Below are 23,445 nucleotides of genomic sequence, written 5' to 3' on the forward strand. Positions count from 1 at the left end.
AACTCCAATTACCAAACTCTAGTCCCTCATACCAGAAATCTGATAATCCTATATTCTTCTGACTTTTGAGGTTCTAACTTAACAGTTCTTTAATCCATCTTCTACTGTCAATACTCACTGTTACCTCCTTAGTCTATATGTTACTTCCCACCTGACTACTTTAACAATATTCTATCTAATGTCCTTGACTTGAGCTACCTGCATCCTATCTGTTTTTCTGTTTAGAAAAAAACAATTTTTCTAAAATGCAAATCTGCTCATGTCATGCCTCTGCTTAAGACTCAGTAACTCCCCATTGCTTTAAGGATAAAAGTCAAATTGCACATCAAACCCCGCCATAACCTGCCCTTACCTAACCCACTGGCTTCACTTCCTGCCATTTTACTGCATTAATCATAATTAAGGGCCATGTCACACCACTGTGACTTCACACAGCCTTTAAATGTTTCAAAATTTAGTGTAAGTGTCACCTCCCCTGGGAAGATTTCCTGACCCTCACTAGATTGAGATGCCCCTCCTCTCTGCTCCCGTCTTAGTCTTTCTATCTGTCTCTCACAGCACCGGCCTAACTGCTGATTTGCTTACACTGCCCTCCCAGCATATGAATACTTCTACTGAGGGCAGGAAACCTGTCTCATTTGACTTTGTATCCCAAGCATATATCAACAACTGTTTGCTGAATAAACGGTGGAAACAGTTTATATTCCATTTAAATATGTAGCTACTCTGTTTCTTCCTAAATGCACTCAGAACTCCACCAATGAAATTATTCCCTCGAGGAGTAACCGATTTTACTAATCCAGTTTGCCCTTGGTATATAAAGACCTTGCCCTGCCAAGTTCATTTTTAAAATTATATACATTTACTTCTAGTAGTCTAGTGATTTTAGGGTTTTACATTTAATTTTTTAATCCAGCCAGAATTTTTTTAAAAGGTAAAGGAAGCTATGTTTTCCAAAAGTTTAAAAGGTAAAGGAAGCTATGTTTCCACATGTATTACTTTTATAATTAGAAAAACACTCAATAACTCTGAATATTAACATTAGAACCAAACTTCTCACTACTTTCCAACCCCATCTGCCAATTTTCAGACTGGCCAGCCAAACTGTGAATATACCATTTTGATTTGCATAAAAGCTGAATATAGTCTGTAGTCCACAGGTAAAGATGACTTTTCTATTAGCATTTTCACTAATAAAAGTTGTTAGGCTTTTCTCTATGCCAGTATTTTCTATTGCATCATATAGAGTAGCACTGCCCAACAAAACTTTTTCTGATAATGGAAATGTTCCATACCTATACTCTCCAATACAGTCACCACCACCCATACTTAGCTAGTATAGTTTGAAACCTACTGATATAAACACAAACCTGTACAATTAGATATTACATATTCAGATGCAAATCTTCAATTCATTTCCAGGTACTAACATAGACAAGCATACAAATAATCGGTGGGACATAGGGCACTATGTTCAAGGTCTGTCTGGCAAGAGAGTGAATTAATAGCAAAGGGAATTAGAATGCTAATGAGAGATTAAATATGGGTTTGGAAGTAGAGGGAATGAGTTGGTAGATGAGGGGTGACTGCTTATCAAAACAGGAATGCTTTTTGTATTTATACTTAATCAAACATGCCCTGTTTTAGTGTTGAAGCATGCCACATTCATCTGTAGCAAGGAATTAAAAAAATATACCAAATATTTGCATTACAGAGAAACAACAAAATAACACAGCAAATATCTACATTGTAAATCACATTTACCTTAAGAGTGCTGAAAAAATGGGCTGCTTTGATTTTTAGAGGCCCAAGATACCAGTACCTGTGAAAAGACCAAGATAAAAATCTGATAAGAATATCAAAAGAACTATCATGTGATAGATACCATTCATGGCAGACAATAAATTAGAATTACATCTCTGCTATGAGTGGCTATTCTGGTAGCTAGGAGGTTATGGCTTAGTATAAAAGAGTATTACATCCAATTTTAAATCCACATTTCGATGCCTTGTCAAGTTATATGTAATTAGTTAGTTATACAGTAAAGATCCTTGCAATTTATGAGAGATATATAACCAGGCTCCCTGAGTCACTAAATTCACAACATCCTTTAAACACATCCTTTAAGCCATAGAATACAGTTCGGTATACAGTTGTCCCTCAGTCCAAAGTCTGCAGATGTTCAAGTCCCTGATAGAAAATGGCATATTTCCACATAATCTATGTACATTCTCTTGTATATTTTAAATCAACTCTACATTGCTTATAACACTTAATACGATGCCTACACATCACTTCATTTGCACGGATTCAACACAGTACTCGGTGTGCAGCCAATTCCAGTTTTGCTTTTTGGAATTTTGTGGAATTTTTTTTTCCCTAAATATTTTCTCTCTGCATTTGTTTACATCTATGGATACAACGGGTCAAGTGTACATTCAAAAGGGCTATGAGTAAAGGATGACGCAGCCACACGAAGATGCAGACGCTGCATGCTCTGATGTGCTGATCCCAAGCTAAATGACTAGATCCTGTACACCATGTCCTCTCACACAAACAAACGCACATATGCACACTCAATTAAAATGTGCAAACCAGCATAATTTCACATGACTCCTGTTATACAGCTTCAAAATGGCAAATGTTAAATCTGGGAATAACGAGAATCTATTGCTTATTGCTAAATACATAAAAGCTACTGGAGAGAGGAAGACACCTAATCGAAATTAGAAAATGGCATAAAGTAGATTCTTCTCTTAAAACTTATCTCTGTTAACAAATCACTCACCATTAACTGCTCTCTATTGATTCTGATCATATACATTTATTTAGCATCCACTATGAATGTGGAGGAAACAGAAGAAATATAAAGTATAAATTTCCCACTTTGGGAGCTTATGATTTGAGAAAATAAGACCCAAATAAGTAAAAGCAAACAATGAATGACTATACAGAAAAGCATAAACTGATCACTGCTTATTGGTAAGGGGAATCAAAAAGAGACAAAAAATCATTAAGGGCCTAAAATCATTGGAGCAGCCATGCTTATAAAATGAATGGCACAGAATAAAGTCAGGGTACAAAACTTAGAGTATGGGAAACAGGATAACAGCCAGAGAAAGAGGGAAAAGCTTAGAAGTAAAGATGCATAATTTCATAATTAGGGGTGATGACAGAGAAAGTTGGGCCTGGAATAACAGACAAAGAGCTTAGATATAATCCAAGAGGGAATGCAGAAACATTCTAAATTATTATTCAGGTTGATATTGTGCTACTACTAATGAGGCCCTGATCATCTGATTTTTTGTTTTTGTTTTTTTTTTTTAATTTCCTTTATAGTTTGCTTCTTTCCCTAGTTAGCCAAGTAGAAGGTCATCTCAACTCAGGCAGTTACCTTCTACATATTCCTCAGTTTCCTTCATCTCTACCAATAGTACATTTTGCCACTGTCTTTGTAGTCTTCTATAGCCAGCTAGGAAATGATTTCTCCTATCTCTACCATTTCTTTCTTAATACAAAGAGCAACTCAGTGGATGGGCCTAGCCAAGGCAGCACGTAATGACAATCAGAATTTTAAAATTCTTTGTTCAGAAACCAACCAAGATATGGGGCAAGTATATAAAGTAGCCCTGAAAGTGTTGACCTGTACTGTGCTTTACTGTTGCTTAACACATTTTGGAAAGCAATTTGTCCTAACCAGACTTTTTTAGGGAAAGCTAAGCAGTTTCTCTTGGTGAGCTGCTGGATTTGAGATTTCAGATCAAACACAAGGTAATTTGTGGAACCCCATAATCATGGCACACTTGCAAATAAAAAGATGCGAAATACTTCAGAATGCAACATGTAATATAATATGGTAATGTCTCTCTTTTGACATTGCACTGTCAGGAATCTCATTAGCAAGAATAATAAAGTGAAACAAGTGAGAGAAATTTCTGTAAAAAAAAAAAAAAAGCATGGCAGGCTGGCCTATCAAGTGAAAGAGCAATTTCTTGAGAGCTATGTGTGAGATCAGCCACAATTCATTTAAACTATACTCAAACTGTAAGCCCTCGATTTTAAGAAAAAGTAAAGAGAAAATACCACCCACCAGGTACGAAGCAAATCTCACACGGTGTCCCCTTTAGTCCTGCTCAGCAAGCCCTTGCCTAACTTTACCTCTCCACAGCAGATGGAACACAACACACCCTCTCTCCAAGCCAAGAGTTTCACCGTACACAATGGATTCTCCAAAAATAAGTCAATTCCCATGAAAACCCAGTGCTGGCCCTCTCATCAGCTCCTCAACAGGCCTGTTTCTCCCACCTCACGGCACAGCCAGGCGCCGCCTTTCTTCCTCCTCTAAGAGCAGCGGCCTGTGGTCTTCCAATCTGCGAGGCCTTCACAAACATACCTCTCAGGAAAAGTTGTCCGACTGCAACAGCGCCATAAGGCTGTAGCCCAGGCAGTCCCTTCCACTTGGTAGCCAGCTAAGCAGCTGCAGAATGACTGGCAATCCAGTTCTCCCTACAGCCTAGCTTGAGCCTAACCTATGCTCAAATATTGTGCCTAAAAATAGAGACATACTCTTCTCCTCTTCAGCTACTGCCCAGCTAGTGTTGAGGAAGCTGCAACCTTCCCCAGCCTTTCTGCATGTAGGACATAAACCTCTACCTGATTGTTCCTACCTCCATTATTCACACATAATTCAACCTCAAGGCCCACCAAATTTATTCCCAGAAGATCTCTGTGAGTTAAAACCTGAAAGGCAGGGACAGAATAAGATTTTTTTAAAAAAACATCACACATCAATATAGTAATCCTTTACTTGCTAACTTTGACGCCAGCATCTCTGAAAGATCCCCATCGGAGGCCGGTCATTGCAAACACAGGCTGTTCCTTTTCACCCTGGAAGTTAAACACATTTCATTTAAATTCATGATTACAATCAGTCACTTGGAACTCTTTACATGTGAGTACTCAACAAATGTTCATGGCCTACTTTTCATCAAACCAAAATTCTAAAAAGTCTGCTCAAACATTAAAGACATTAACCCTGTGAGTGCTCAGTAAAAATACTTGAATAAGCCACACTGTAAATGAAGGGAAGTTTTACACATCAGGTCTCATGAATCTGCTGGCAGGGGAACATACTGTCATACTTTGGACTGTAAATTTGGGAGTACTAACTATGTTACTTCTTGAACCAATCAGTAGTCAGGTCAGCTAGAATTTCTTTCCTGTACTTGTCCAAGGCAAAGATAACTTAAGCCTGCATTTTCCTTATAGGATCAAGAGCTCTCAAGTCAGATCAGAATCCTGGTACTCTAGAATGTTTCACCTGAATATCTGAAAATACAGTCAAATATGTGCTAGAAAAAGTCAAAATAAAAAGTGATTTGGAGTTAGTCCAATGTTTTATGGCCAAATACTGCATATTATAATCAGTGAATTTCTAATAAATCAGTGAATTAAGCAACATATAGAAAAAATACACAATACAGCCAATGTCCCTAAGAGTTTATACTCCACCCTGAATCTTCCTTAAAAATTATCAATAATCTAGGTACCAGGATTCTAAATGGAATTTTTCCTGTAGCTCAGAATTTCATCTAAAGTCTAAGAGCTGAAAATTGACAGGAACCCAGTGCCCCACACTCTAGGAGCCACCAAATGCTACAGAAGACTCCACAGAAGTTGCTAAAAGCGGGCAGAACCAGCTTGATTCCCACCACAGCCAGTGCAAGCAGAAGAGTAGCAACTGGAGGTAAATCCTTGGCAGTGCAAGTCGCTGCCAAGAGAAAGCGTGCTGTCTTCTCCGCAAGGGAAAGAGCGCTTCCCCCAACGCCACTTTCACTCCCTTTTCCACTATGCCAAAAGCAAATCATTTGCTTTGGAATGACTAGGAGAATCAAAGAGATTTCTAGGAGAATCAAACACAATAAAAGAAGCCTGCAAGGGAAGGACGCTGGCCTCTCATCCCTTTGTCGAGGATCTGCAGGTGCAGTAGACTTGCATTTTCACTCTCTGTACCTGCTTTAGCAAGGGACAAGGGAACCAGAGAGAAATGGCAGAGAAAAAAGGAGAACGTGCAGCAACTCACTGGCTGGTACAGCAAGGACATATTAGTTTTCTGGGTGCCCAGTGGATACTGTGGAAGATAACAGGCCTTTGAGTCATCTTGACAGTATCCCATCTAAGAGCCTAGCCCAGGGATGATAGTATCCAAGCAGTCAGAAGCTGTGGAGAGAGCAAAGCCTGGATGCTCTCTGCAGGAAGTTGAAAAAGGTAGAGCTAGAACAGATCTCTAACATCAGAAAACTATGTATGCCATGGGGAGGAATCCCAAAGAATTCACACATGAACCCATAAGACAGCCAGCACAGGGGCATCAGCAACCAAGAGGGGATGGTAAGGAAAAAGATTTTTCTCTAATCATTCCTTTATGTACCAACAATAAAGTAGCTAGAAACAGTAGGAAGCAGAGAGAGTGGGATAAAAAAACAGCCCAAAGACATTGAGGGGAAGGAGGACTTTTTTATTTTGCTTTTTTTTAATTTTTAAATTTATTTTATTTTTATTTTTGAGACGGAGTCTTGGTTTCTGTTTCCACCAGGGCTGAGTGCAGTGGCTGATCTCAGCTCACTGCAAGCTCCGGGCCCCGGCTTACGCCATTCTTCCTGCCTCAGCCTCCCGAAAGTAGCTACTCGCAGGCTTCACCACCAAGGCTAGTTTTTTGTATTTTTTTTTTAGTAGAGACGGGTTTCACATGTTAGGCCAGGATGGTCTCATCTCCTGACCTCAAGGATCCGGCCATCTCAGCCCCTCCCAAAGTGCTGGGATTACAGGCTTGAGCCACCGCCTCGCCTTTTTTTTTTTTTAAAACAGAATTAATTTGCCCCCAGGCTGGAGTACAGTGGGGTGATTCGCTCACTGTAACCTCCGCCTCCAGGCTCAGTGCTTTGATTCTCCTGCCTCAGCCTCCTGAGTACCTGGGATTACAGGTGCACGCCACCCACGCTTCTGCTTAATTTATATTCTTTAGTAGAGACGGGTTTCACCCTGTTGACCAGGATGGTCTCCAACTCCTGACCTCAGATGATCCACCTGCCTCAGCCTCCCAAAGTGCTGGGCTTACAGGTGTGAACCACCATGCCCAGGATTGCTTACTAACATGAGGAGGTGATGGAGGATATCAATGATACAGTAACATTTGAACAGAGACCTGAAGTACATGAGAAATCCAAATGAGGCCAGAGAGGTCACAGGGACTGGACTGTGTTTGGCCTTGAAGGACTTTGAATGACTTCGGTGTTATTCAGAGATGGGAAGCTGTTGATGGGCTCTGGGCAGAGAAGTGACATGCTCTAACTCCTGACCACACACTGGCTGTTGTGCTGACAACAGATTGTAGGGAGGCAAGGGCAGAGGGAATGATAAGAGTTAGAGGACTCCTGGAATGATCCAGACAAAAGATGAAGGCAGCTGGGACCAGAGTGGTAAGAACAGAGGCAAGAAGAAATGCTTGATTTTTGATATATTTTGAAGATAGAACCAACATGACTTCCTGCCTGAATGGGGGAGTCAAAAGATGACTCTAGAATTTTGGGGTGAAATAAGTGATGATTTTATCAAAGTATAAGTGATCATTTAAAGACTGTATTATTTCTTAGGAATGTTACATGCTGACCATTAAAGATTTATAAAATGGTATAATAACGTAAACCAATTGTTTTGAAGTGAGAATCCTCACAGAATACCTAAGTGATCCCGGGCAAGTCACTTAACTTTTGAACATTGGCTTCTACCTCTGAAAACAAGGTCATCTTTTGCTTAATACTAAAACAACCTTCTCTACATTATCTTCTGTGAGTGTATAAAGGGGCTATGACCACTGTATCCTCACCTGCTAGCAGTGAGTGGCCAACAGTAAATAAAATTTATAATAAATGCATAAAATTTTAAAATTAAATATGATTAAATATATCATAAAATGAGGTGACAGAATAACCTCATAAAGCTTTTACGTGAGCCAAAAATATCCCTACCCTCACTGGAATTTCACAAACGTCACCTCTCATGTATCTGAAGACAGATATGTTTTCACTCATCCACTCAGTATTGACGGAACCCCTACTCAGCCAAGCATGGTGCTGGGAATTGCAGACACACAGGTGAACACACTAACACACTCCCTGCCTCGAAGTGCTTACCTTCCCTCCCTAGCCTTTATGCTCTCCAAGCTAAATGTCTAGTCTTTCCGTTGTTCCGCCATGATTTTATAGCCTCATTATCTTGTAAGTGTCCCTCTTAATTCTGTCATCTAGAACTGAATCTAAATATTGTCTGAATTAAATCCCACTTAATGCCTTCACCTTAACAAAATTGCTAAGTAAGTATAATAGTGTGGTAAGTTTCCATATACCAGGCTTCTGATTTATATTGAGATACCTATTGAGTATCATGGAAGTAGGTACAACTGCGCAATGTGGGGGGGGAAGCTAAGGAGATGGATGGTCAAGGAAAATATAAATTTTAAAACAAAACATAAATTATTATTATTTTTAATTGATAAATCACACTTGTATATGTTTATGGGGTACAATGTGATTGACATGTGTATGCAATGTGGGATGATTAAATCAAGCTAATTAAATATTCATCACCTCATTTACTTATCCTTTTTTGTGGTGAGACATTTGAAGTTTATTCTCTTAGTTATGTTTAAATGTACATTATTATCAACTATAGTCACCCTGCTGTGCAACAGATCTCAAAACTTATTCCTCCTATCTAACTGCAAACTTTGCACTATTTGGCCGGCAATTAAAAAACAAGGTACCTAGATTAAAGGAGGTTGGAAAGAACTGGAAAGAAGATAAAGGAGAGAAGAAAGTGATTCTAGTCTAAGGGAGAGAAATAACAGTATATATCTATAGCATCATTTCCCCAAATGTTTCATAACATGTTAACAAGTATTATGTCTGAGGAGGATGCTGCTGCTGCTGATGATGACAGAAGATTCCATGGTGAAATAAATTGGAAAATACCGAACTTATTTGGTTTGAAGCAAGTTACGTTTACTGCAGTTCTTCTTCGAGTCTTTACTATGTTAATGTACATTACACATTTCCAAAGGAGGAGGCACAATATACAGCTTTCCTAAGTTGTCAACTGTGCAACCCTTCTTTGGGAGGACATTTTTGTATAATTAATATTTCTTGGTAAATCCTGTTCTAAAGCATGCAGTGTGAGGAAGAAGTGCTAAGTACTGAGGGTTGCCGACTGATCCTCTAACCCTGTTTTCTCTTTCTTCATCTTGGGGGAAGAATTTTTAGGAACATTCCGTTAGAATTAAATAAAAAACCTTGTGACCCCAAAGTTCCACTGATGTGGAGTGCTGTGTCCTAGCAAAAGGTGAGAATGGCTCTGGACAACAGGAAATGGGCAAGCAAGGCAGAATATGTGTGAGCAGATCTAGAGAATAATTAGTATTCCAGATGGGCAGAGGACTGTCAGGATTCAGAAGAGGCCTGAGGACCAGCCATGGAGAGACTAGTCCCTGTTGGGGTACACATGAACACAGAAAAAGTAAGCAAGGTCAGATGGAGAAAGTAGAAGCCAATAATAGATAAAGTCCCACTATATCTTAACCCACTAAAGATCTGGGTAGGCAGTCAAATTTTGAGATGGTTGGGTCAGTAAACAAAGACAAAAAGAAAAACAAGCACACAGGCAGATCTTCACGGCCAAGGAGATGTGCTGCCCCAATTCACAGACTTCTCTAGAAAGAGTAAATCCCTGGGAGAAAATGGCCTAGGGTTTATGGAAGAAAATAATGGAGTGAGCAGGTTGGAATAAATGCTTAAAGAACACCGAAAAGAAAGCAAGTCCTATAAACTCGATAGATGCCTAATCTGGAAATTTCAGGGATCCTAGATAAAGTAAGTAGAAGGTGTTCTAAAGGAGTTCTGAAGCAGCTTCAAGCATCATCTTAAGAGAATGATCAAGGCCAGGGTCTAAAAAGAAGGAGTCCATGTAATTAGCCAGGAATGGCAAGCAGGGAAAAGGCAAAGGTTCTAAGTCCCCACGAACTCCCCTCTATGCCTCATTTGGTTCTGGGTTGGGAGGGTCTTAATCTAGTTGAAAAAACAAAAAGAAAAAGCTAGAAAGAATTCTATAAACCTTCCCAGTAATTACTTTAAAGTCAAGTATCAGGCATTATAGATGTCTATATGGGAAAAACTGCCCTTCAAAAATCATGGAATGGTGCCAAGTATGACGCCACCTGGACGAAGTAGTTAAGTGGAAAAACCAATGGACTATGAGAAAGGAAATCTCAATTCTAGTTACATCTCCAGCACAACTCATCATAATCAAAGGATTCTTTTTTCCCTAACCTGTCAAAGGAGGATACGAATCTCACCTCAACTTCCTCACTGAGCGGGAGATTCAAGTGAAATGTGAACACAGATTGAACGATCTAAAAGCTAAATAGAAGGCATTATTGTTTCCAAGAACTATTTCTTTTATCTTTGGAGAATCGTCAGACATATGTTTGATAAGGTTGGATTGTTCTTTGAAAGAAGAAAAATGTGGTATCAGGCTTTAGCTATAACGCTTATAGTACAAGGCTTTGTTTATGATCTTTTTCCCCATATTCTGAAATTAATTTTCAGAAAATAAGGAAAAAAGAGAAAATGTATCCAACTTAGTTGGGTTCCTCAGAAACCAGAGTAGAGACTGTTGTACCACGTTTTCTAGGAACTGATTTTCAGAGTTTTCTTTCTGGGTTGTCATCAATACACAGAGCCTATGGTAAATTTGATACTGGTTTCATCAATTCACAAAATCAGTATATTTCAAAGAAAAACATAAAGGAGATAAGAGACGTTTAAATATAAGCACAGGCCGGGCCCAGTGGCTCACGCCTGTAATCCCAGCACTTTGGGAGGCTGAGGTGGGTGTATCATGAGGCCAGGAGTTCAAGACAAGCCTGACCAATATGGTGAAACCCTGTCTCTACTAAAAATACAAAAATTAGCTGGGTGTGGTGGTACGCACCTGTAGTCCCAGTTACTCAGGAGGCTGAGGCAGGAGAATGGCTTGAACCTGGGAGGTGGAGGTTGCAGTGAGCCAAGACTGCACCACTGCACTTCAGCCTGAGTTACAGGGTGAGACTCCATCTCAATCAATCAATCAATCAATCAATCAAAGCACAGCAAGAATTTCCAGTTAAATCTCAGATACTCTGGGATGGATTACTTCTAACACATATATAAGAAAGAATAAATCACTCAGTTATGAAGAGATGTATCCTGATCCACCTCCTCTGGTAATAACAGTATTTTAAATAATATCTCCATAGATAACAATCTGTAGTACCTTTCCTAGGCTGAAATTTCAGCGTAGCCATCCCATGTTGTGAAAACAAGGTAGCTTTATTATATGCTAAAAGATCAACTGCAATTTAAATCACTTTTATCATGATCAATGAGGTCATGGTGACGAGTCCAGACATCAGTGCACGAGAAGAAAAGAAAATAAAAGGCAAGCTCATGGGTTCGCCAATTGTAAATATACTTATAGCAAGCTCTATGTGACTAACAGCAACTTTTTAGGATTGAAGTTTGGAATCATGACACAGTGAGGACCCTTCATTCATAGATATCAGGGAACCTGAATGAATATAAGATGTTCATCCTGAATGTAGCTGGTACATTTTCAGGCCAAATCTAAGAACATGGGGCTCACCGTTTATAGGGTTATTTAACTTCGCGGCTCTGCCCTCCTAGGAATTTGCTCTTTCCAGAAAAAAAATAAGAGTTTAGATGAAAAAGGAGTCACTACGTAACTACTATCCAAGTGAGAATACCTGTTTTCTAAGACTTAAATTATTTTTTAATAGAGAACGCTGATAAGAATTGACAATAGCTACTGGACCTTCTTACCCTCAAAGTTATTTTGGAAAAGTGTCAAACCAAAACAAATTTTAAACAGTACAATGAACACCATTTATACCTTTCACCCAGATTTACCAACTGCCAACATTTCCTCCACATTAGCTTTATCTGTGTGTATATGTTCTCCAGTGATGTTAAATTTGCTAATAAATTGCAGACCCATGACCCTTTACCACTACATATTTCATCATGCAGCTCCTAAGAACAAGAACACACACAGACATAACCACAACACCACTGTCCCTCTCAAGAAATCTAACATCAATACATAATATTTAAGATATAGTTTATACTAAAATTTCTCTAATTGTTCCAATAATGCCTTTTATGGATTGCCATTGTTTCTCATTTTTCCAATTCAGGCTCTTGTACTGCAGTTAATTATTTCTTTAGTATTCCTTAATCCTTAACAGACTGTCTACCTTCTTTTGGATTTCATGACATTGCCATTTTTTGATGAGTCCAATTTTTGTTTTTAGAATTTGGATTTGTCTAATTATTCATGATTATATTCAGTTAGTTAATACTTTGTGCAGCAAAATACATAGGTGATGTTATATCCTTCTCAATATATCACATCAGGAGGCAGACGACGTCAGTGTATCCATTATTCGCAATGCTAAGTTTGATCACTCAGTTAAAGTAACATATGCTAGATTTCTCCACTATCAAAGTCTATTTTCCCTTTTAAATTATTAAGTAATCTGAGATACTTTGAGACTGTGGACTTTGTTTACCAACAATCCTTTATCCAATGGTTTTAGTATTCACTGATGATCTCTACCTCAATCAATTATTACACAGGTGATTTTTAAAATGGAGATTTTCTATCATTCCTTCTGCGTTTACAAACTGGCAATCCTGAAATATCACTGGAAACTCATGGATTCTTCATTTTTAAGGCATTATGATTCATCAGCATTATTGTTCTTTGTAATATTCAAAGAGTCCCAAAATTGGCGAGTAGGACACCTGAAGGCTACATCTTTTGTGATATCTCCATCAGCTTTTGAGTACTTTCCTGCCTTGTTATTGCCCTGTGAAAGCCATCCCTTCACAGAGCCTTGGTTATTTTTATTGAGAATGGTATTGAAAGCCACCTTCTGGGTGCCAAATATGATTACTGCTATTAGGTATCATTGCTTCTAAGTCTTTTTAAAAAATATATGTCTAATATAATTCATCATGTATAAATCAGTAAGAAAACGTTACACAATTAATAAGAAAAATGGGAAATTCTATTCCCACCTAGCATGTAGGAAAGTACAAAGAACACTGTCCCACCCTAAAAATGAGAAAAAGTCAGATACTCTACAAAATCATAACTTTAAAAAAGCTTATCAGAGAGCTAAGATTGCAAGATGACCAACTAACATGAATTCAAAAAAAGACAAGCTACTCTAATAGGGTGATGAGATATGAGAAGAGTTTCACCTTTGGCAGGGCATGAGAGGAAGAGGTGGCCACCATACACACAGGTAAAAATCACTATCCTAAGTATTTTATATTTGTTTATTAACTCTTTTAATATTCAAGACAACCATATGAGGTAGATGAACTACTTGTGGACCAAAGGTCATCAATAGATGAACTACAGCCTGGGCAACAAAGTGAGACCCCATTTATACAAAAAAATCTTTGTAAAAAATTAGACAGGCATGGTGGTGTGGGTCTGTAGTCCTAGCTACTTAGGAGGCTGAAGCAGGAAGATCCCTTAAGCCCAGGAGTTTGAGGTTGCAATGAGCTATGATCGTGCCACTGCACTCCAGCCTCGGTGACAGAGTGAGATCCTGCCTCAAAAAAAATAAATAAATAAAATAAAGGAACTAAAAATAGCAATACAATTATATTGAGCGTAGATAGAGAGCAATTCTTATATATCTCACAGATGTTGCAGGTTCGGTTCCAGACCACTGCAATAAAGTGAGTATCGCAATAAAATGAGTCACAGGAACTTTTTGGTTTTCCAGTGCATATAAAAGTTATGTTTATATTATACTAGTCTATTGAGTGTGCAACAGCATACGTCAAAAAAAGCATGTACTTTAACTTAAAAAAATGCTAACATTAAATGCTAAATTTAAAAATGCTAACAATTCTCTGAGCTTTCAGCAAGTCCTAATCTCTTTGCTGTGGAGGGTCTTGCCTCTATGTTGATGGCTGCTGACTGATCAGGGTGGTGGTTGCTGAAGGTTGGGGTGGATGGGACAATTTCTCAAAGTAAGACAGCAATGAAGTTTGCAATATCGGACTCATCCTTTCATGAAAGATTTATCTGCAGGATATATGCAGTTTGATAGCATGTGACTTACAGCAGAAATTCTCCCAAAGTTGGAGTCAGTCTTCTCAATACCTGCCAATGCTTTGTCAACTAAGTTTACATAATATTTTAAATCCTTTTTTGTCATTTCAACAAGGTTCACGGCATCATCATCACAAGTATATTCCATCTCAAGAAATCACTTTCTTTGCCCATCCACAAGAAACAACTCTTAATTCAAATTTTACAAGATTGCAGCATTTCAATCACATCTTCAGGTTCCACTTCTAATTCCAGTTCTCTTGTTATTTCTACTACGTCTGCAGTTCCTTCCTCCACTGAAATCTTGAACCCCTTAAAGTCATCCATGAGGGTTGGAATCAACTTCTTTCAAACTTCTGTTAACACTGTTATGTTGACCTCCTCCCATGAATCATCAATGTTTGTAATCCATCTAGAATGGTGAATCGTTTCCAGAAGGTTTTCAATTATTTTGCCCAGATACATCAGATGAAGCACTATCTATGACAGCTGGGACTATCGGCCCACACCACCATGCCTGTCTAATTTTTTACAAAGTTTTTTTTTTATAGATGAGGTCTCACTTTGTTGCCAAGACTGTAGTTCATCTATTGATGACCTTTGGTCCACAATTTATTTCTTACATAATAAAACTTGAAAGTTGAAATTATTTGTTGATCCATGAGATGCAGGATGAATGTCTGTTAGCAGGCAAGAAAACATTAATCTCCTTGTACATATCCATCAGGGCTCTCGGGTGGTCAGGTGCTTGTTAATAAGCAGTAATATTTTGATAGGAATTGTTTTTTCTGAGCAGTGGGTCTCAACAGTGGGCCTGAAATATTCAGTACACTATGCTGTAAACAGATGTGCTATCACCCAGGATTTGTTCTTCCAGTTACACAGCACAAGCAGAGTAGATGCAGCATAATTTTTAAAGGCCCTAGGACTTTTCGAATGGTAAATGAGCACTGGCTTGAACTTAAAAGTCACCAGCTGCAGTAGTTTTTAACAAGAGAGTCAGCCTGTCCCAAACTTTGAAGCCAGCCATTGACTTCCCGTCTCTAGCTATGAAAGTCTGAGATGGCACATTCTTCCAATAAAAGGCTGTTTTGTCTACACAGAAAATCTGTTGTTTAGTACGGGTACCTCTGTCAATCATCTTAGCTAGATCTTCTGGATAACTTGCAGCACCTTCTCCATCAGCTAATTGCTGCTCCACCTTGCACTTTATGTTAGGAGGAGGGCTTCTTTCCTTAAACCTCATGAACCAACCTCTGTTAGCTTTAAACGTTTCTTCTGCAGCCTCTTCACTTAACTTAGCCTTCATAAAAATGAAGAGAGTTAGGGCCTTGCCCTGGATTAGGCTGTGGCTTAAGGGAATGTTGTGGCTGATTTGGTCTTCTATCCAGACCACTAAAACTTTCTCCATATCAGCAATATGGCTACTTCAATTTCTTTCTTTCTTTCTTTTTTTTTTTAGACGGAGTTTCACTCTTGTTGCCCAGGCTGGAGTGCAATGGCGCGATCTTGGCTCACCGCAACCTCTGCCTCCCAGGTTCAAGCAATTCTCCTGCCTCAGCCTCCTAAGTACCTGAGATTACAGGCATGCGCCACCACACCCAACTAATTTTGTATTTTTAGTAGAGATGGGGTTTCTCCATGTTGATCAGGCTGGTCTCTAACTCCCAACGTCAGGTGATCTACCCACCTCGGCCTCCCAAAGTGCTGGGATTACAGGTGTGAGCCACTGCACCGGGCCACACTTTCTTATCATTCATATGCTCAGTGCAGTAGCACTTTAAGTTCCTTCAAGAACTTTTCCTTTGCATTCACAACTTGGCTATTTGGCATGAGGCCTAGTTTTCAGCCTATCTCAACTTTTAACATGCCTTTCTTACTAAGCATAACTATTCCTAGCTTTTTTTTTTTTTAAATGCCCAGCTAATTTTTGTATTTTTAGTAGAGATGGGGTTTCACCATGTTGGCCAGGCTGGTCTTGAACTCCTGACCTCAAGTGATCCACCTGCCATGACCTCCCAAAGTGCTGGAATTACAGGTGTGAGCCACCGTGCCTGGACTCATCTCTAGCTTTTGATTTAAAGTGAGAGACAGGTGTCTCTTCTTTATGTGAACACTTAGGGGCTAAGTAGGGTTATTAATTCGCCTAATTTCAATATTGTTGTGTCAGAGGGAACAGAGACAGGTAGGGAAATGGCTGTTTGGTGGAGCAGTCAACGCACACATTTAATTAAGTTTGCTATTATATGTGGGCACAATTCATGGTGCCCCGAACAATTACAATAGTAACATCAAAGATCACTGATCACAGATCACCGTAACAATATAGTAATGATGAAAAAGTTTGAGGTATCGTGAGGATTACCAAAATGTGACACAGAGTCATGACGTGAGCACGTGCTGTTGGAAAAATGACACTGGTAGACTTGCTTGGGGCAGGGTTGCCACAGACGTTCAATTCGTAAAAAGCACAATATCTGTGAAATGCAATAAGGTGAAGTGTAATAAAATGAGGTATGCCTGTAAAACAAAGAGGTCAAAGATAAGGTCTAAAACTGATAAATCAAAAAGTAGTTAAAATTAACCAGGTGTGGAGGTGGGTGCCTGTAATTTCAGCTACTTGGGACGCTGAGACAGGAGAATTGCTTAAACTCGGGAGGCAGAGGCTGCAGTGATCTGAGATTGTGCCACTGCACTCCAGCCTGGGCGACAGACCAAGACTCCTTCTCAAAAAAAAAAAAAAAAAAAAGTAGTTAAGTATGCTTAACACTACTGAACTGTATACTTAAAAATGACTACAATGGTAAATATTATGTTTTTAGCCACATTTTAAAAATAGGAGCAAAAGCATATTAATTAGTGATAACAACTAGAATTAACAGGTAAAATAAATTTTCTCTGGGGACTAATACTTGGGGTAGGAATGGAAGAGCAACTATTGTTTTCATGATGACCTCATTTGAACTGCTACAGTTTATTTTCTTTAAAATGTGAGTATTACTTTCACAGTTTTTTCAAAATGTGATGAAAAGATTTACCTTGATCTGCAAGACATCAAGTGGAACTGTCTCTCCTTTCACAATGGCAAGTGTGGCATCAGTAATATGTCTAAAAGAGAGAAGGAAATGATCATATTGTGAAAAAGAGACAACATCTCCCCCGCCACACTGCCACATGCACTCATGCACAAACACACACACACATCTCTCTCTCTCTCTCTGCCTCTCTCTCTCTCCCCCTCTCTCCCTCTCTCTCTCTTCCTCTTGCCCAAAGTACTAGTAGTTTATAGGGACACAAAGAGAAAGCTTTGGCAAGGAGAAGTTCATACAAGACACCGATCATTTATTCATTTAACATTTACTGAATCTCTACATTGTGCCTGACTCCTATTTACCATTGGAGAATATGATACTTAAATAATAATAACATTTTTCATTCATTGTAAGAAATTCAGGCATTTCCAAAAACAATATTTATTCTTGCTGTAAGAGCCAGAGGGTAACTAAAGGGCAGGACTTGTTATAGTTATCTTAGCAGAATATAATCCAGAACCTGAGACATATTTCTGTTATTTTCCAGGACTACTAGGATGCGCTTCATTTTAATTGCTGATTCTTTTGAACACAGACTGTTCTTATCCACATTCTAAGAGTCATTTGGAAAGTCTATAGGTTAAAAAAATTATTCATCAAAAGGCATGTACTATTGACATCCATGTAGCACATGTGAAACTATGCCAGGCTGAGAAGCAGTTCTAGAGTTTGTCATTTATTAGATCCAAGGTTAGACACACATAAACATACAATAGTGCACAAAAGAAATTTTGAATCAACAAGTGGCTACACAGTAAGATATTGCTGTCTCTCAGAGCAAACGAGTGCACCCACACCAAGCACTTCCTTGCCCAGCGTGCCCGCCCCTCCTGGAAACAGTCTGCAGTCTCTGCGCATGGCTGGCTATTCTCTTCCTTCAGATCTGAGCTGAACTATCACCACCTCAGAGAGGCCTATCCCAGCCAGCCTAGACGGATGTCCTTCCCTAATGTCCATCACTGAACTGCACTCATAACTCTCCACAGTAGACAGATCACAATTTAGGATACGTATTTCTTTCTTTACCATCTGTCTCCTCTGGAGATCGAAAGTTCTACAAGGTTAGTGATAAGTTACACCCATTTATTGACCAATATAAAACCTACACCTAGCACAGTGCATGGCACATAATAGGCATTTAACATTTGCTGAATGTATTACTTTATTCTGTAAAATTTCCAGCATATACAAGAGTACAAATGATTATACCATGAAACCATACATTCCTCATCCAGCCTCAACAATTACCAACTCATGGCCAATCTTATTTCCTTCTATATCCCCCACTCATTGCCCCCTACTCTGTATCAATTAAAGCAATCCTAGATATTTTAACACTTCATCCATAAATTATTATGTACTCCAAAAGACAAAAACTTTTTTTAAAAAATGTGAAATACTATTTTCATACCTAAAACATTGAACGATTCATTTATATAAAAATATACTTAGTCAACATTCAAATTTCCCCAATTAATTCATAAGTATTTTAGTTTCTTTGTTCAAATCAGGATCCAAATAAGATGTATTAATTGCAATTGGCTTATAGATTTCAGGTCTCTTCAAATTTATAGAGTCCCTCTCCTCTTCTCTTCCCTACTTGAGGAAACAGGTTGCTATCTTACTGAGTTTCTAAGGTTTGGATTTTACTGATTGAATCCCTATGGTATTAACATGCATCTCCATTCCCTGTATTTTCTGAAAATCTTGTCTAGGAGAGAAAATCTGTAACATATTTGGCTTTAAGCTTTTGGCAAAAATAGTCCACATGGTGGTATGTACTTCCACCACGAGTACATGGTATCTGCTTGACTCTCCTTTTGTGATGGTGGAAATGATCAATAATCATTGCCTAGAGTAATTAATAGACTTGCACACTGGTAATCTTTAAATTCTATTATTCCTTCTAGTTTATTATCTGGTCTGCAAAGAGAAACTTTCCCTCATTCATAATTTGGATATCCTGAAATGTTGGTCATATAAGAAAGTCAGAATACTTTTTAAACTTTTTAAAAATCAGTTTTCAAAATAAGTTGATTTCCTAGTATCCTCTAAAAGTGACCAGTTTTTCATTTTTATTTACCTAGTATCACTATGACTTCATTCGGTGATTTAAATATATTTGATATATCTTAATACATTACAGTTATTTGCCTTATTGATATTCAAATTGTCCCAAGTCAATGCATTTTAATGGTGGGATACAAGCGTCAATATACAATTACAACGAATAATGAGAAAGAATAACCACAGAAAGTCCATATCAATGTTATCCAAACTAAGGAGAAACTACAGCTTTTCCTTACTGCTTACTGAAGCAAGTTGAATTATCTAAGTTTGAAAGAACTTCTGTGATTTTTTAAAAACTTTTTTTTAAGACTTTGTTTTCTTAGAGCAGTCTTAGGTTCATAGCAAAATTGGGGAAGGTACAGGGATTTCCCATATACTGCTCCCCCACATATGCACAGCCTTCCCTAGTATCAACATCTCCATCAACATGGTACATTTGTTACAATTAATGAACTTACATTGACACATCATTACCACCCAAAGTCCACAGTTTGTAACATAGGAACAGAAAACCAAACACTGCATGTTCTCACTGGTAAGTGGAGCTGAACAATGAGAACACACCGACACAGGGCGGGGAACAACACACACCAGGGCCTGTTTTGGGGGTGAGGCAGAGGGAGGAAGAGCATCAGGACAAATAGCTAATGCATGTGGGGCTTAATACCCAGGTGACGGGTTGATGGGTGCAGCAAACCACCATGACACGTTTACCTATGTAACAAACCTGCACGTTCTGCACATGTATCTCGGAACTTAAAATAAAATTTTAAAAGTCCACAGTTTGCACTAGGGTTCACTGTTAGTGTTGTATATTCTGTATGTCCGGATAAATGTATAATGACATGTATACACCATTAGAGTATCACACAGAGCATTTCCACTGCCTTAAAAATCCTCTGTGCTCCAGCTTTTTATACCCGAACCTTAACCCCTGGCAACCACTGATCTTTTTATTGTCTCCATAGTTTTGCGCTTTCCAAATGTCATATAATTAAAATCATACAGTATGTAGTTTTTTCAGACTGACTTATTTCACTTAATAACTCCACTTGAGGTGTTTTCATATTATTTCATGGCTTGATACCTCAATTCTTTTTATTGTTGGATAATATTCCATTGTCTGAATGTACCACACTTTATTAATCCATTCACCTACAGGTTATTTTTTCCTGTGTGAGTTTTGGCAAATTGTGTCTTTCAAAGAATTGGTTCATTTCATCTAAGCTATCCAATTTTTGGGTATGGAGTTGTTCACACTATTGCTTTATTATCTTTAAAGTGTCCATACTATTACAAGTGATAGCCTCTGCAGTGATGTCCTCTCTTTCATTTCTAGTATTAGTAATTTGTATCCTTTTTTCTTAGCCTGACTAGAAACTTACTGATTTTATTGATCTTTTCAAAGAACCAGCTTTTGGATTGATTTCTTTTATTGATTTCCTGTGCAAATTTCATTGATTTCTGCTCTAATTTGTATTACAGTCAGCCCTCCACATCCGTGAGTTCTGCATTCATGGATTCAACCAACTGGATGAAAATTATTTTTTTAAACATTGTCTCTATACGGAATACTAGACATTTTCTTGTCATGATTCCCTAAACAATATAGTATAACAATTATTTACATAGCATTTATATCATATTAGGTATTATAAGTAATTTAGAGATGATTTAAAGTATATGGGAGGATGTGCATAGGTCATATGCAAATGGTACTTCATTTTATATTGGAGACTTGAACATCTGTGGATTTTGGTCTCCTTGGAAGGTCCTGGGACCATCCCCCATGGATACTGAGGGAAAACTATATTCTGCTCTTCTGTTTACTTTGGATTTAATTTGTTCTTCTTTTTGTTTCCAAAGGGGCAAGCTTAAATTACTGATCTTTCTTCTTTTCTAATATATACAATTAATGCTACAAATTTCTAAGCCATGCTTTTGCTGCATCCCACAACTTTTGATAAGTTGTGTTTTCATTTTCTCTCAGTTCAAAATATTTTTAAATTTCTCTTGAGACTTCTTCTTTGATCCCTGTGTTATTTTGAGGCATGTTTTATAATCTCCATGGATTTAAGAATTTTCTAGTTATCTTTCTGTTACTGATTTCTAGTTTAATTCCATGTGGCCTAAGAGCAGACAGTGTGTGATTTCCATTTTTAAAAATTTGTTAGGGTGTGTTTTATGGCCCAGAATGCGGTCTATCTTAGTGAATGGTCCATGTGTGCTTGTAAAGAATGTATATTCTGTTGTTGTTGGATGAAGGAGTCTAGGTGTCAACTGTACCTTTTTGACTGATAGTGTTGTTGAGTTCAACTATGTCCTCACTGATCTTCTGCCTGCTGGATCTGTCCACTTCTGATAGAGGGATCTTGAAGTCTCCAACTATGGTAGTGAATTCATCTTGCAGTTCCACTAGTTTTTGCCTCATGTAGTTTGACATTGTGTTGTTAGGCACATACACTTAAAGGACTGGTTCATCTTCTTGAATAACTAATCCCCTTATCATCATGTAATGCTCTTCTTTATCCCTGATAACTTCCCTTGCTTTGAAGTCTGCTCTATCTGAAATTAATATAGATAACCTTGTTTTCTCTTTATTAATGTTAACATGGTACTTTTTTCTTCAGCCATTTACTTTTAATCTGCAAGTGTCTTTATATTTAGTTAGTTTCTTATAGACAACATATAAACTGGGTCTCATTTTTTATGCATTCTGACAATCACTATCTTTTAATTGTACATTTAGACCACAGATATTCAAAGAGATTATTGAAACAGTTGCACTAATATCTACCATATTTGCTTTTTCTAGTTGTTACCCTTTCCTTTCCTATTTTTGTCTTTTTTTTTTGCCTTTTGTGATTCTAACTGAACATTTTATACAGTTCCATTTTCTCTCCTGTCTTAGTATCAGTTACACTCCTTTTTAACTTTCATTAGTGGTTGGAATATACATACACAATGAATCCAAGTCTTTTCAAGTAACACTGTATCACTCCATTGGTAGTGTGAGTATATTTATTTGATATAATAAAATAATTCTAATTTCTCTCTTGTATCATTGCTGTCATTTCACTTATATTTAAAAACATATATGACATATACATAAGCATGCACAAGTGAATACATTGTTGTTACTGTTGTTTTGAACAAACTGTCATCTGTTAGATCAATTAAGAAAAATGAAAGATTTTATTTTACCTTACTTATTTCTTCAGTGGCCTTCCATTCTTTACATAGAGCCAAATTTTTTACCTCTACCATTTTTCTTCTCTCCAAAGAACTTCTTTTAACATTTCTTGCAAGATAGATAAATTCCCTCTATTTTTGTTTGTCTGAGAAAGTCTACTTCTCCTTTTCTTGTGAAGGATAATTTTGCAGGGTACAGAATTCTAGGATGGTAGCCTTTTCCTCTCAATACTTTAAATTTTCCACTCCACTCTCCTTTACTTGCACGATTTCTGAGGAGAAGTTGGATATAATTCTTATTTTTTCTCTTCTATAAGTCAAGTCCTTTTGTCCTCTGGCTTCTTTTGGGATTTTTTTCTTTATCTAATTTTCTGTAATTTGGAAATGATATGCTTCAGTGTGATTTCTTTGGTATTCATTCTGTGTGGTGTTCTCAGAGCTTGCTGAATCTGTGGTTTGGTGTCTGACACTAATCTGGAGAAATTATCAGTTATTACTGTTCCAAATATTTCTTCTCTTTCTTTTCTTTCTGATATTCCCATTATAAGTACATCTTTTGTAGTTGTCCCAGAGCCCGGGGATATTCTGCTTTTTTCCTTTTTCTCTTTGCTTTTTGCTTTTCAAAGTTTCTATTGAGATATCATCCAGCTCAAAGGTTCTTTCCTCAGCTATGTCCAGTCTACTAGTAAGCCCATCAAAGGCATACGTCATTCCTGTTAGTATCTTTGACCTCTAGCACTTCTTTTTGATTCTTTCTTAGGACTTCCATTTCTCTGCTTATAGTACCCATCTGTTCTTGTATGCTGTCTGCTTTATCGATTAGACTCCTTAGGATATTAATCATCAT

The 23,445-nt window shown here is 37.9% G+C and overlaps 1 protein-coding gene across 5 annotated transcripts in view; it reads right to left on the minus strand.

The window, feature by feature from the left end:
• Window positions 1-23,445, minus strand: part of AGK (acylglycerol kinase) — a 144,310-nt gene that overhangs the window by 15,456 nt on the left and 105,409 nt on the right. For all 5 annotated transcript variants that reach the window (XM_003896693.5, XM_009203987.4, XM_009203988.4 and 2 more), the window contains 3 exons: window positions 17,283-17,352; window positions 4,808-4,887; window positions 1,765-1,822 (listed from right to left, as the gene is read on the minus strand). In XM_003896693.5, the coding sequence (XP_003896742.1) occupies window positions 1,765-1,822; window positions 4,808-4,887; window positions 17,283-17,352 (208 nt within the window). The remainder of the gene's footprint in view (window positions 1-1,764; window positions 1,823-4,807; window positions 4,888-17,282; window positions 17,353-23,445) is intronic.

Source organism: Papio anubis, chromosome 4 (assembly GCF_008728515.1).
Source record: "Papio anubis isolate 15944 chromosome 4, Panubis1.0, whole genome shotgun sequence".
Taxonomy (NCBI): Eukaryota; Metazoa; Chordata; class Mammalia; order Primates; family Cercopithecidae; genus Papio; species Papio anubis.